This window comes from Schistocerca serialis, chromosome 3, assembly GCF_023864345.2.
Source record: "Schistocerca serialis cubense isolate TAMUIC-IGC-003099 chromosome 3, iqSchSeri2.2, whole genome shotgun sequence".
NCBI lineage: Eukaryota > Metazoa > Arthropoda > Insecta > Orthoptera > Acrididae > Schistocerca > Schistocerca serialis.
The window spans coordinates 211,507,854-211,523,285 of record NC_064640.1 but is presented as its reverse complement, the minus strand read 5'-3'; the positions used below and the strand labels follow the sequence as shown (position 1 = coordinate 211,523,285).

At 41.8% G+C, this 15,432-nt stretch overlaps 1 protein-coding gene across 1 annotated transcript in view; it reads left to right on the top strand.

Annotated features, from left to right (window-relative positions):
- The window catches only part of LOC126469932 (serine/threonine-protein phosphatase 6 catalytic subunit), an 84,184-nt gene that overhangs the window by 15,147 nt on the left and 53,605 nt on the right, over positions 1-15,432 (top strand). The window contains exon 3 of the mRNA XM_050097330.1: positions 1,231-1,438. Coding sequence (XP_049953287.1) covers positions 1,231-1,438 — 208 coding nt within the window. The remainder of the gene's footprint in view (positions 1-1,230; positions 1,439-15,432) is intronic.

Below are 15,432 nucleotides of genomic sequence, written 5' to 3'. Positions count from 1 at the left end.
AAACATAACATCCTGACATTACCTACTCATTAAGAGGTATAATGTTATATGAATGGTTAAAGACAGTAATGATAGTATTACTGTTAAAACTGTGCATATGTCTTGAGACAACGTAAATCACCATGTGCAAATACCCAAACTATATACATCCAGTATGTGAAATTAAGAGCACACTTAGTGACTTCCAACAACATTCACACAAATCATCAAACCTTCTTTCCCCCCCCCCCCCCACACCCCCCCCCCCACACCCCCCGCCACACACACACACACACACACACACACACACACACACACACGAGTAATGTCAAACATTTAACACATTAACTTATTTGTGAAGTAATCGGAAGTTTGAAGGTGTTTATGTGGGAGTTAGATTCTTTAAAGAATATGGGGTGTACTGGAACAATACTAAGTGACAACTTTCCTTCCAGTATTATATTTCTCTCTGTCACTTCAAACTTGGGCTGTTAACACATTTTATCAAAAAGTGAATTGTATTGTATGGCCATATAAATTTGAAGTGCTCAAAGAATTCTAATTTTTATTAAGTAATGTTTCTTGAACTGTACAAGAAAAATCTGGAATGTTGCACCTCAGAACATAGAACAAAAATGTGCAAAGTGCGTCAAGTTAATGACTTGTAGCCCAGAAGCTCTCTCTCTCTCTCTCTCTCTCTCTCTCTCTCTCTCTCTCTCTCTCTCTCTCTCTCTCTGATGTATCAGATTTAATCTCTGTATTTCCTAGAGTGCAAAAGTGAGCTGTTACATTTTTAAATAAATTGCTTTCACAAAAACCAAATTTACTTTGTTTTAAATCTTCATAGTTTACACAAATCAGTAATTTAAGTAGCATTGTGTCTCTATTGTGAAATCTATTAAGTGCAGTTCTTTCCTGTACTTTGAACATACAAACAAATGATAATTTTTCCTTTGACATTCTTTAGTTGTTACCTTGATATATTATACATCCAGTTCATGGAATATCTGTACTTTCTTAGTTCAAAAAGGAAAAAAAAATTATATACTGACTTTTATGAGAGGTAGAGATAATATATTATGAGCTGTTATTTTAGCTATCAGTATTTTGCTTGGTTACAACAGAAGACCTATTGTTAAATTCATCAATTTGTGTCTTATGCTTGCTGCTGCTGAGTCATTGGTAATTACGTCTGACTTTCTGTAGACCACTGTCTTGGAACTGGTATTACCCATTTTTTTTCTATTTCAGTTTTATGACTTAGAAGAACTTTTCCGAAATGGAGGACCTGTTCCAGAGACTAATTATATTTTCATGGGAGACTTCGTGGATCGAGGCTACTACAGTTTAGAAACTTTCACAAGACTTCTCACTTTAAAAGCAAAATGGCCAGACCGTATTACTTTGCTGAGAGGTAATCATGAGTCGAGGCAGATCACCCAAGTATATGGTTTTTATGGTACGTGATCTCTCTCTAAATTCTACAAGGAATATAATTTTATTGAATATGCCAGTGGGCTTCTTAACACTTAAATTAACTAACACATTGGAAAAGAAGAGCTTTTATCAAAAATATTTTACTTTTCATCTAATTTTTTAAGATACCTTTCATGTAGGATACATTTAAATGCAGTATATTAGAAAAATCTTGAATTTCTTCTCTTTGTGGATACTATTGTGAATATTGTACTAATATTACCTTGCCAGCAAGATTGCAGTAATAGTATTTAATAGTTAGGATTTCAGTAGATTTTGTTTACATTGTATGTCAAACCTGGAAAATCAAGAGGGTGAGTAAAGCACTTACTGAGAACTAGAAAGTTTCGATTACAGCCAGTTCAGTGCTTAATAAAATTCACTGAAGACATTAAGAGTGAAGTCAGGATGTAACAGGCCTAGTGCCAGTTTTGGCTGAACAAGAGAGGTTTGTCCATCCATGAAACTACGTGAAGCATTATACATAAGACATGGACATTTTATGACATGTTAATAGACGCTGTTTGGTATTATGAGGAAGTTGATGCATTTTATACTGAGTCGTTTTCCTGTATAAGCCAGACCAACTCTAAAAACTTCTGTCATTTTGATTATTTACTTATTTGATTAAGAGTCAATTGATACCAACACCAGTAGAGCTGCTAGGATAAGGTATTTGTCAGTGTTTTCATCTTTTATTTTACAGTAACAAATGCAGAAGAAATAGAGAAGGCTTGTGTAATATGTGCAAAATTGTCCCAGAGATACTTGTCCAACTTGAGTGGTAGACTTAAAAAAGGAAAGCACTGTGCATCACAGTGTTGTTTCCTGTCAAAAATTATGTGCGCATACTTCCATGCAAGAATCGAGCAATATTTTTCTTCCTGCTACGTATATATTGTGGAAAAGACCACGAAAGTAAAATTAATGGATTTGAACTCAGATGAATTCCTATCAGCAGTCATTCTAGCGGCACACCTTTTGCTACTGGAATATGGGTATGGAATTGGCAGTGGTAATCAATTACTCTTCCCCACACACCGTGAGGTGGAAGTGGCTTTCAGAGTGTAGGTGTAAGTATATTCATGTTATAACTCAAATTTTAATCAATCAGAACAGATATGGTATACTGGATTTATACACATTTCAGAAACACGGTAGAGGGCAAAGTATGAATCAGTATAATCTTTTTTTCATTTGTGAGTTGACAATATTAAGAGACAGAGCACAATCATGTGAATGACTTGAATTTAACCACTGATAAAATGTAGTATATTCTGAAACCAAGTGGCATATGCACATCATAGTGAGAGATCTCAAATGAATACTGCAGTTGCCATACAATGTGTGGCAGATGGTATCTGCAGCTTCTGCTACTCATTCCCTTTCCTGTGTCACTTGCAAATTCAGCAAAGCGGAAAAATGACTGTCTATATGGTTCTGTACGAGCCCATATTGTCTCCTCCTCATTGTCATGCAACTTGTGTATTGGTGACAGTTGACTCGTTTGTGCAGTTTGTCTCAAATGGCAGTTCTCTAAATTTCCTCAACATTGTTTCACAAAAAGAACAGCTTCTTCTCTCTGGGGATTCCCATTTGAGTGTGCAATAACATTTCTGTAATATAATTGAACCTACCAGTAACAAATCTAGCTGCATGCATCTGAATTTAATTAGTGTCTTCCTTTAATCTGACCTGATAGGAATGTCACACCTAAACAGTAATTAATAATGGGTCACATTAATGGTCTATACACAGTATACATTCCAGATGACATATACTCTCCTACCATCGACTCTGTGTGCTTCTTCCACTTCATGTTGCTTTGCAGCATTATGCCTAGATATTTAATCAACATGACTTGTCAAGCAGTACACCCTTAGTGTACTGTACTTGAGCATTCATTTACATTTTCCTACATTCATCACACCAAATATAAATTCTAAGTTGTATTGCATTCTCCTACAGTCACACCGTGGCAACACTATCCCGTACCCTACAGCATCATCACTGATTGCTGCTCACCCTACATGTCAGATTGTGTATGTATACAGTGAGCCAGAGCAGTTCCATCACACTTCCCCAGGGAACTCCTTGAAGACACCTTTGTCTTTGATGAACACACACTGTCAAGCACAACAATTCTATTACTTAAAATGTCTTTGAGCCACTCACATATCTTAAACCTATTCTGCATTTTCTGATCTTAATTAAGTCTGTCGAGGGGCAATGTGTCAAACGCTTTGTGGAAATCTAGGAAGTTTATTGTATTCAAACTTGGAATATACTCAGGAATTCTTCAGCAAACAATATCAGTCTGTAATTTTGGGGGTCGATTCTTTTAGCCTTCTTATAAATGGCTGTTATATGCAGTCACTTTTTTTTTTTACAGCTGGGCAATATATTTGCGATAAATGCAAGCTAATTAAAGGGTCAATGCTGAGGTGTACACTCTGTCAATCCGCATTGCGATACCATCAAGACATAGCAACTTACTTGTTTTTGTGTTTTTCAGCTGTTTTGCGAGTCAGGAATGTCTGCTTCTATGTCCTCAATGTGGCTGTCTCTGTAGCAGTCAAATAACAATATGTCTGAATGATTGTCCTACATTAATGATTTTTTGTAGATGAAATTTACAACTTCATCTTTCTTTATGCTGTCTTCTATTGCCACATGAGTTTCATGATATAAGCCTCCAACACACTTATTGATTTTCCATAGGACCAGAATTTTCTTGGGTTCTCGGCAAGATTTTTGCTTAGGTATGATGGTGGAATTTGTGGTTTGCTTAGCTATTTTTCTTAGCCAAACAGTGAGCCGTTCTGGCTGTATATGACTTATTATGTTCTTGATAAACTGCAGTGAACTGTTCTGAAGGATGGACCTCTTTGCTCAGTTTCTGTACTGTTGCATTTGGGGACACTGCCGCTTTGCATATTCACATTTGCTCATTTTACACGAAATAGGCTTCATCATATGTACATGACTGTAGTGCATGCACCCACAGTCTTAAATATCAAAATCAGTGTTTTACATAAAGAAGAACTCTTTTTATTTATAATAAGAGTTTCCTGTCGGCTAATTTTATTTTTAAATGGTGTGAATCGAGCAGAAAAAGACACTATTAGAATTTTTAGGCATTCACTTTGAGGTAGTTTCGTGTTCTTGCTAGCCTGTGTGTAGGAATTTCGATGTGTGCCATATTCCTTTTATTAGACAAAGTGCAGAAACATACATTTATAGATTCATAACTATTAATTAGTAAAACAGTCAAGATCATAGAATGTCTCCTTTATTAAGCTATATGATCTAGAATGTTTTCACTAATTGATAATGAAGAACAGATTGCCCTAAACTACTGAATCAATACCATTGGTACACACCTCAGTTTCTCTCTCCCCCCCCCAGGGGGTCCACAACTCTTTTGTGGATACGTGCGTAGCGAGCACGGGACCCCGAGCTAATGTGGCCCTCCTTCTTTTCCGGGCTACCCTCCCTTTCCGCATCCTTCCCCATCCCTCCCCGTCCCCCATCTTTGCCCCCCCTCACCCCTGGCTCTTTCCTTCCCTTTCTCCCCCTCCGGGAGTATGGTTTTGCCTACGTCCGGAGACGGACGCTCGAAACTGTTACAAATTCCTTGCTGTCTACACTTGCAAGTCTTCGTCCTTCCTCTGTCCTTCTCTTTTCCTTCCCTCTTCTCTTTGCCCTTTTCTCCGCTGCGGCGTTTGAGACCCCTCTTCTTTCCTTTCCCTTTCTCTTTTTTCCTCCCTGTGCGTGTCTGAAGGCCGACCCACGCACTTCCATGCGTAGCCGGTGACGGGGTAACGCGTAATTCCCCACCCCGGGTAGACAGGTAGGACACGTACGTACCCCCTGGTAACGGCCAGGCCCAGGGAGGGGTGATTACTCGAGCTGATACCTTCCGAAAGTGCCGATTGGTCCCTCCGTCCGTTTGTCGGGAGGTGTGACCTGAGGTGTGAACAATCACCTAAGGCGGGATTGCCCTCGGAGAGGGCCCCCACAAGGGAGGAGCGCGCCATCGGAGACGCCGGTAATCATGGGGGATTCTTCCGCAATGGTTTCCTCACCTTCCACTATGTCTGCTCACAAGCGTAAGTTCACTGAGTCTCGGCCACAGACAGTTCTTCCATTGTTGCCACAGTTCCTTGTTGTTTCTCGGTCTGACGAAGGTCACGACTTCTCCACGGTCAACCCTTTCATTATTCAGAAAGGTGTCGACGCAATTGCAGGTCCTGTAAAGTCTTGTTCCAGATTACGGAATGGCACCCTGTTGTTAGAAACAGTCAGTGCCCTCCAGGCACAAAAATTACTGCGTACCTCACTACTACATACCTTCTCTGTCCGGATGGAACCGCACCGTACTTTAAATTCCTCGCTTGGAGTCGTTTATACACGCTCCCTCGATGGATTGTCTGACAAAGAAATTCAGCGCTACCTGTCTGACCAGGGCATAACGGCTGTTCATAGGGTTATGAAAAGGGTTGACACGAACATCATTCCAACCCGCAGTGTCTTCTTGACATTTGACAAAGTTCAACTCCCATCGAAAATCAAAGCAGGCTATGAGATAATTTCCGTTCGCCCTTACGTCCCAAACCCTACGCGTTGCTATCGGTGTCAGCGGTTCAATCACACCAGCCAGTCCTGTTCCAATCCGGCCAAATGTGTTACGTGTGGCAAGGATGCCCATGAGGGTGCTTGTCCACCTCCATCCCCTCGCTGCATAAACTGTATGGGTGACCACGCTGCTTCCTCTTGAGATTGCCCCGTTTTTAAGGATGAAAAGCTCATCCAGGAAATTAGAGTGAAGGAAAAGTTGTCGACCTTTGCTGCTCGAAAATTATTCGCCAGTCGACAGCCCACCGTGCCTCAGACAGGAAAATACAGCACTGTCCTTGCTTCTCCTCGGCCAACAAAGGAGGCGGCCACGCAGACTTCCGACCTCACCTTTAGTGCCACGGTCGTCAGATCGGCCAGCGCAAAGATCGCCCGTTCAACCTCACCACTTTCACCTGCCCACTCTCTGGCTCACCCTTCGTCGAGTTCTGCTAAATCTCGAGCCCAAAAGTCAGACACGAAGACTTCGAAAAAAGAGCATACTTGTGAAGAGTTTTTACGTACCGCAACTTCCCAACCATCGGTTCCTCATTCCTCTAAACATCATACTTCCAAGAAGGGTACAAAGAAACCCAGTTCCTCTCCTTCTCCGCCAAGGCGTGTCCCATCTACAGCACCACCTGGCGGAAATCGCCCTAGGCCGTCTTCTGTGTCGCTGAGGCGTACTGCTGGTGGCCGATCAACCGGCCGATCTCTGGTGGCAGGAGCTGCTCCTGACCAACCTATGGATCAGGATCTTCTGCCTTCGACTGAATGCCATTCCATGCTGTCGGTCGCAAGCTCTAAGCAGTCGTTGAGTTGACAGCGACCTTGGTCACATTCCTCCATTTTCTGTTCACCCTATGTCCATTATCCACTGGAATATCCGCGGTATTCGAGCCAATCGGGATGAATTGTCGCTCCTCTTACGATCCTACTCGCCGGTCATCTTCTGTCTTCAGGAAACAAAGCTGCGTCCCCATGACCGCTTTGTTCTCCCTCATTTTCAGTCCGTCCGATATGATCTCCCCTCTGTTGAAGGCACTCCAGCACATGGAGGACTCATGATTCTTCTCCATGAAACTCTCCATTATCACCCAATCCATTTAAACACTTCCTTCCAAGCTGTCGCCGTCCGTCTTTCCCTTTCCGGATACACGTTCTCTTTTTGTACTGTATACATTCCATCGTCCACACCAATGGCACGAGCTGATCTCTTTCATCTTCTTGGTCAGCTTCCACCCTCATATTTGCTGGTTGGGGACTTCAATGCCCACCACCCACTTTGGGGATCTCCACATCCTTGTCCACGTGGCTCACTATTGCTAGACGTCTTCCACCAAGCAGATCTAGTTTGCCTCAACACTGGGGTCCCTACATTTTTGTCTGCCTCCACGACAAATTTATCTCATTTGGACCTTGCAGTCGGTACTGTTCCGCTAGCTTGGCGCTTCGAATGGTTCGCCCTTGATGATACACACTCGAGTGACCACTTTCCATGTGTCCTTAGACTGCAGCCTCGACTGCCCTACATGCGCCCGCGACGCTGGAAGTTTGCCCAAGCTGATTGGACACTTTTTTCGTCTCTAGCAACATTCAATGACCATCACTTTCCCAGCGTCGACGATGAGGTCACACATATTACCGACATTATTCTTACAGCTGCGGAACATTCAATACCACGCACCTCCGAATTGCCCCGGCGCCCCCCAGTTCCTTGGTGGAACGAGGCATGCCGTGATGCAATACGTGAGCGGCGACGTGCTCTCCATGTTTTCCACCACCATCCTACTTTGGCCAACTGTATCCGCTATAAGCAGTTCCGAGCGCGATGCCGTCATGTCATATGCGATAGCAAGAAGGCCAGCTGGAAATTCTTTATTAGCTCATTTAACACCTTCACTCCCTCCTCGGAAGTTTGGAGTCGGCTTCGACGGTTCTCAGGCGCGCCTCGTTCCTCCCCGGTCTCTGGGCTCACTGTCGCGCATGACACATTAGTGGACCCCGTCGCAATTTCTAACTCGTTGGGTCAGCACTTTGCTGAGATTTCGAGCTCTTCAAATTACCCGCCAGCGTTTCTCCCGAAGAAACATGCAGCGGAAGTGCGACCTCTTGCTTTCTCCTCTCAAAATCGCGAAAGCTACAATACTGTTTTCTCCATGCAGGAACTCCAACATGCACTCTCTTCTTCTCGCTCCTCCGCCTCAGGACCGGATGGTATCCACGTCCAAATGTTGCTGCATTTATCAACCCATAGTCTGCGTTACCTCCTTCGCCTTTATAATCGAATTTGGACCGACAGTACTTTTCCCAGACGATGGCGGGAAGCTATCGTCGTTCCTGTTCCAAAACCTGGAAAGGACAAACATCTCCCCTCTAGCTATCGCCCCATTTCTCTCACGAGTAGTGTCTGTAAGCTTTTGGAGCGTATGGTGAATTACCGTTTAGCGTGGTGGCTGGAATCCCGCAGGTTTTTAACACCTGCCCAATGCGGATTCCGAGAGCATCGTTCTGCAGTTGACCATCTTGTTGCTCTCTCCACTTATATCATGAACAATTTTCTCCGGAAACGCCAAACAGTAGCAATATTTTTTGATCTGGAGAGAGCATACGATACCTGTTGGAGGACAGGCATCCTCTGCACACTGTTCTCTTGGGGCTTTCGAGGTCGGCTGCCCTTTTTCCTCACGAATTTATGGCAGAGTGCACATTTAGGGTGCGGGTGAACACTACTCTCTCCCGTACTTTCTCCCAAGAAAACGGGGTACCCCAGGGCTCCGTGCTGAGTGTTGTCCTGTTTGCCATTGCCATCAATCCAATTATGGATTGTCTCCTTCCTGATGTCTCGGGCTCCCTCTTTGTGGACGATTTTGCGATCTACTACAGCTCTCAACGGACCAGCCTTCTTGAACGACGTCTTCAAGGATGTCTCGATCGCCTCCATTCTTGGAGCATCGAAACCGGCTTCCGTTTTTCTCCCAGTAAGACCGTTTGTGTTAATTTTTGGCGACGTAAGGAGTTTCTTCCGCCCTCCTTACAACTAGGTCCTGTCAACCTTCCGTTTTCAAACGTCGCTAAATTCTTGGGTCTTATGTTTGACAGAAAACTGTGCTGGTCCTCCCACGTTTCCTATCTTTCGGCTCGCTGTCTGCGATCCCTTAACACCCTCCGTGTCCTAAATGGTATCTCCTGGGGAGCGGACCGAGTGGTCCTTATCCGCCTCTATCGCGCCTTAGTGCGCTCGAAATTGGACTACGGAAGCATAGTCTACTCCTCTGCTCGGCCGTCTATTCTTCGGCGTCTCGACTCTATCCACCACCGTGGATTACGTTTAGTGTCTGGAGCTTTTTACACCAGCCCTGTGGAAAGTCTTTATGCTGAGACTGCTGAACCTCCGCTGTCCAATCGGCGAGCAGTCCTTCTGAGTTGTTATGCTAGCCATCTGTCTTCCATGCCTGCTAATCCAGCCCATGACCTTTTTTTCGACGCCTCCTTTGATGTAGGGTTTGCAGGCCGCCCCTCCTCCCTACTACCACTGGGAGTCCGCTTCCGTCAACTGCTCCATTCTCTTTCCTTCCGCTTTCCTAAAACCTTCTTGACAACTTGGGGTACAGCACCGCCTTGGCTCCGTCTCAGGATCTGCCTGCTCCGTGACCTTTGTCGATATCCCAAGGATGGTACCCCTTCACTTGTTTATCGTCGGGCATTTGCTGCTCTATGTGCACAAATGACGGACGCCACATTTATTTACACCGACGGCTCGAAAACATCGTTAGGTGTAGGGAGTGCCTATATTGTTGGCGACACCCTAAATCACTTTCGGCTTCCCGACCAGTGTTCGGTTTATACTGCGGAGCTTTACGCTGTTCTCCAGGCTGTCCACTACGTCCGCCGCCATCAGCAGATACAGTACGTTATCTGCTCAGATTCTCTCAGCTCTCTCCTCAGTCTCCAAGCTCTTTATCCTGTGCACCCTCTGGTCCACCGGATTCAGGACTGTCTGCGCTTGCTCCACCTGGGGGGCGTCTCGGTGGCGTTCCTCTGGCTCCCGGGACACGTTGGTATCTGTGGAAATGAGGCGGCCGATATTGCAGCCAAGGCTGCAGTCTCTCTTCTTCGGTCAGCTATTCAGTCGATTCCCTTCGCCGATCTACGGAGCGTTTTATGTCGTCGTGTTGTTCATTTATGGCACACGCATTGGTCAACACTTACCCATAATAAATTGCGGGACGTGAAAGCTCTTCCTTGTGCTTGGATCTCTTCCTCCCGAACGCGTCGTCGGGAGGAGGTAATTTTAACTAGACTCCAGATAGGGCACTGTCTTTTTAACCATCGACATCTTTTAAGCGGCGATCCTCCCCAACTCTGTCCCCACTGCTCTCAGCTGTGGACAGTAAGACACCTTTTAATTGAGTGCCCCTATTTTAATCCGTTACGCTCCCGTCTACAGCTATCACCTGATATATCGACGATTTTAGCAGATGACACGCGCTCAGCCGACCGCGTTCTCAAGTTTATTAGTGCCAGTGAAATGACGTCAGTCATTTGAAGCTTTTTTTGGGGACAGCTAACCCCTTTCTGTAGTGGATTTTTAAGCCTTCCTTCTGCTTTTAGTTTCTCCAATTTTATGACTTTCGTTCCCGTTGCTGCTGGTTTTCAATTTCGGTTTTTTACTGTTTCCTAAGTCATGGACCGGGCGCTAATGACCGTAGCAGTTTTGCGCCCAAAAAAAAAAGCACCCTCAGTTTCTATGTGGTAAGAAGCACTGTGGGAGAGTAAGAACCACCTACCTATCAAAGATCTGGGTTTTTATAGAGGAAGCATAATGCACTGCATGCACCCAGACTATATTCACCCAATATTAGAGAATGAGTGCACTTAGTGACTTGCAGTAAACTTCACACATAATTTCAAACCTTTACAAAACTTTTCCTTGCTGACACTTCCCACAAAATGATAAAAAGAAAAAAGTTTATTATTTACTACATTTTCGCTCTTAATGCATTAAAACTGCTGTCAGGCATGGCAGGCAGTATATGTACCATTTAATGCACCTGAAAAATTATATCAGTGTATGACACAGTTCAGGAGATTTGACATCATAAAAATTGAGATGTGTGAAAAACTAGATTTTCTTAAAATGGAGTGAGAGTTACCCAGACACTACTCATATAGTATTTGATAATGAGAGCACGTAGGAACTTCCAAAGAACTTGGAACATAATTTCAAACCTGTTCTAAACTTTTTCTCACTTATATGCTTAATGCCAGATATTTAACACATTAACTCATTTGTAAAGAAATAAGAAGTTAGAAGCTGTTTCGTACAGGAGAGCTCAGTTCCAAGAATCGAGGGTATAAAGGTTACTTACTATCGAGAAAGAATCACTGTGGATTTAAGAACCACTTAAATCTCATAGAGGTGGGGATGAAGAGTGTCACAGTGAAGCAAAACCCAGAAACGCCTGGAGAAATGTCAGACAAATTTGTTAGTTAGATGACTTATTAGGGACAGGAAAAAATTGTTATATTTTATGGCCAACTGTGGCATATTATTTTTCATAAATTTTGACAGTTTTTTATGTAGGTGTTATTTTCTTACATCACATCATAGTTTGCCACATTGGAAATAAACTATCACGTGAAGATTATGCACAAACCTCAGTCTTGTGGAAAAAGAAGGCCAAATGTAATTTCAGCATGAAAAAACAATCAGTTACAAATATTGGTAATCTGTTGCCTGTGGATTTATAATTTTTTTTCTGTATGGGGAAAATGACAAATTTCATGATATTTCATAAAAAATGTCCAATTTTGTGTTATCCTGTTAAAAGTGCCAGTTTCCCATTATCGTTTTTGCAAAATTATCCTGTCCCCCACTTACTGTTGGTATAAAAATATATGAACCCCAACATTAGGGATGAGGATGAGAGTGGGTGATGTAAAAAAAAAAAAAAAAAAAAAAAAAAAAAAGTTCAAAACTGATCTGTTAGTATTTATTTTATGTATTTAGTTGACTTGGAACAGTGTTAAAATTATGAAGAACAATTTCTCTTATTTGTACTGTGCAGTGTGTCAACCATGTTCAAAAAATTTTGTCATCTTGTTTTGGGACCTACGATCAAACAACAAGGCTGAATACAACCGATAAATTTAACATCTTGTCTAATGTTATGTGGTGTAAAACAGGCAGTCACATATGTTCAACATCTCCCTGTAAGCCCCTGGACCAATTTCAACCAAACTTGGTACACATATTACTTCCTGTCTGGCTAGGAACCTCACGATACCTTTTCGCAAATAGTGTGGATATGTTCTTCCCAATTAAATCAGGCATCAGTATAATTTCTAAAAGCTTGACAAATTTAGCATGTCTGCCTCCTTCATAAACAAACTTGGGGCTGCATGGACATTCCCATAGGCTGGAGCTATTCGCTTTACTTCTGTCAGAGAAGGATCAGACTTCCTCATTATGTGGTTCCTCACTCAGAACTGATGCATTAAAATGTCCCTGATCAGAGAATCAGCACATTTGTGCACACAGATATTAAAATTGAAATTTCTACTTCATCTCTGTAGGTCAGTGACGCAATCTGAATAAGATTGATGGGGCCCTTTTTTGCCGCAAATATTCTAACCTAGCTGCAATAATATGTATTCATTCAAGAAAAAAAAAATGTTCCAGCAACAAGGAAAATACCTTAAATGGTGGAAAAGCCATAAAAATGGCTGGCATGGAAGGTGGTCCTATTTCAATCACTTAACACTCAAACTACTTATTAAACAGCTGTCATTAGCTCTGATAACACTGTATGGTTTCTGTTAGTAGTATCTCTGTGGTTGAAAACTCGCACTCTCATTCATCTAACCAGAAAAGGTTCGAAGTCTTATCTGCAAGTATCTCGGGTCCCGAGTCATCATCCCTTTCGTAAAGACAACCTACATGCAAGACTAAAAGAGATGACCAAATGCTCCTTGTACCAGTGCAAGCATTCCAGTTCAAGTCTGGTTCACACCATAAAGAGTTCCACCAATGAAACATAAACACTGTAAATGAAACAGATAGACCGATCAATTCACACTGCAATGATCACATTAAAATGATCTCAGGCTGAACCTGGGCTGTCCTAAACACAGGATTCTAGTGTGGCCTCATCTGAGGGTGCTCCTGAACAACTGTATTTTCAAAATTTGTTAATTTGTCAGAAATTTCCAAAACAGTTGCAGTGGTATTGCATTTGATGATACCAATTGTGTGTGAATATGCTCAAAAGTGAATAAGGTGTTTGTATTTGTATCTGTACCTGGCAGAAGCCCATATTTATTGTTGCAAAGGAGGTTGCCTTTTTTCATGATAATTACTTAACTGAATGTATATGAGAACATGCTGGTTTTTTTTAGATTAATGGCACAACATAAACTCGTCAGTAGCTCTGGAGCAGTTGTTTATCATCCTTTTTGAATTCAGGGATAACTTTTGATATTTTGAATGAATCTGGAAAATCTCCACACCCCAAACATTTATTAAAAATAATACTTAGTGGCCTATGTATCAAGTGAACTATTTCTTTAGTAATACAATTACGCAGTAGCTGTCCATACTTCTACAATCAGAGTATTTACTGTTCTACAGACTTCATTGGATGTTGTAACATCCCAATGAAAGACAGACCCTTCAGACAGCAGGAAGCCGAGCAGATCACATGCAGATGTGTCTATGGTTTTAATTTTATCTCAAATTCTCTGGATGCTACTCAGCACGTATTCTATAATTTGTATCAGTTTGCTTGTATACCAATTAATTTTTTTATTTTTGTGTTTATCTGAGGACTACTTTTATTAATGGAGAACAAGAATACCACAAATCTCCCTCTCTCTTTTGTTTTGTTTAAGTTGTCAAAATCACCAGCTCCAGCTTTCCCCCTGACACATTTAACTTGTATATAAATTACATAATAAGCTCCTCTCTCTGACCTCTTACGTGTACCACACTGAATTCATTGGCATAAGTTCATTGTTTATGATATGTTGAAAGCAATTAATTGTGGCCTGCGAAATATCCACCATTTTCATTTCTGTGTAAATTAACAATAGTATTGTGTAGACTTGCACCATTAAGTGCAGGAAACTTGTCCATGCAATGCAAAGTAAAGGATTTTAAAGTGTTTGGAATTTTGTTTCTCTGACTCTGCCATTTTAGCGTTAAAATCCCCTCAGATATATTTTCTTCAACTAATCTTACATGACCAAACTTTACATTTATTTCTGAACAGTGTTGTGTCATATCCACTTTTGGAAATATCAAATCATGCTTTATGTAAATTTCAGCACCACCATTACTGCTCTGTTTCCTACACATTATGTCCACAACTTGTCGTTGAGGAACAAAACTGTCTGCTCAGTTTTCTGTTAGCCAGTGTTCTGCCACATATCACATCTACATCCTTAATTCTACAAACATACTCTAACAGTTTGTTTCTTATACAACAGATACTGACTTCCAGCAAAACAGAGTATTTATCTCTAGTTTCATTGTCCTGTGAGCACACATTCGTATGTGGCATATCGGAATTACAAACTATCAGAGTTGAAATAGGTGGAATGTTTACTTTGCCTTGTGAGAAATCTCTACTGCTTCATTGTGTTGCGTGCTTAATTCTGAGGACATGTCACTTTTGTCTGTCAGAGAAATGACTTGCTTAATATGATACTGGACATTTGATTTCATACGTACTATATATAGAATCCTGTAGCTAACAGACCTCTTCCCCCTTTGGTTGAAGAAGAAATCATATCCGTAGTGTGGTTATATCAATGTGCATTGCATTTTAAAATTAAATACATGCATTTTGCACATTGTCTTTTCTGCTTACTTTACATACACAGAATAAGGTAATTCAGTTGTCTCAATGTGGTACACAAAAAGCATTACAGCTTAACCCTGAAATTTTTTTCATGAATGACTGCAGCTACAGCCGTGAAATTTGCTCCTGGTTTTACATTTCTGTTAATCATGTATACATGTACTTCACAATTAAAAGACCATTCTTCACCCTTGGTTATCAGAATAAACATCTATCTCACATGTACTTCTTGCAGGAATTTTACAGTTATTGGGTGTATAATTGCTCACTATCTGCCCCCCCCCCCTCTCTCTCTCTCTCTCTCTCTCTCTCTCTCTCTCTCTCTCTCTCTCTCTCTCTCTCTGATATGATGTATCCATATTTTAAGATCACTATTAACAAACTAGAAATGAGTTCCTCAAAATGTGGTCTTTACTCTTAATACACAACTGCTTCTTCATTACCCAGTTAATGATTTTGTACAGCGATACTTCATGAAGTTTCGCCCTCACCACCA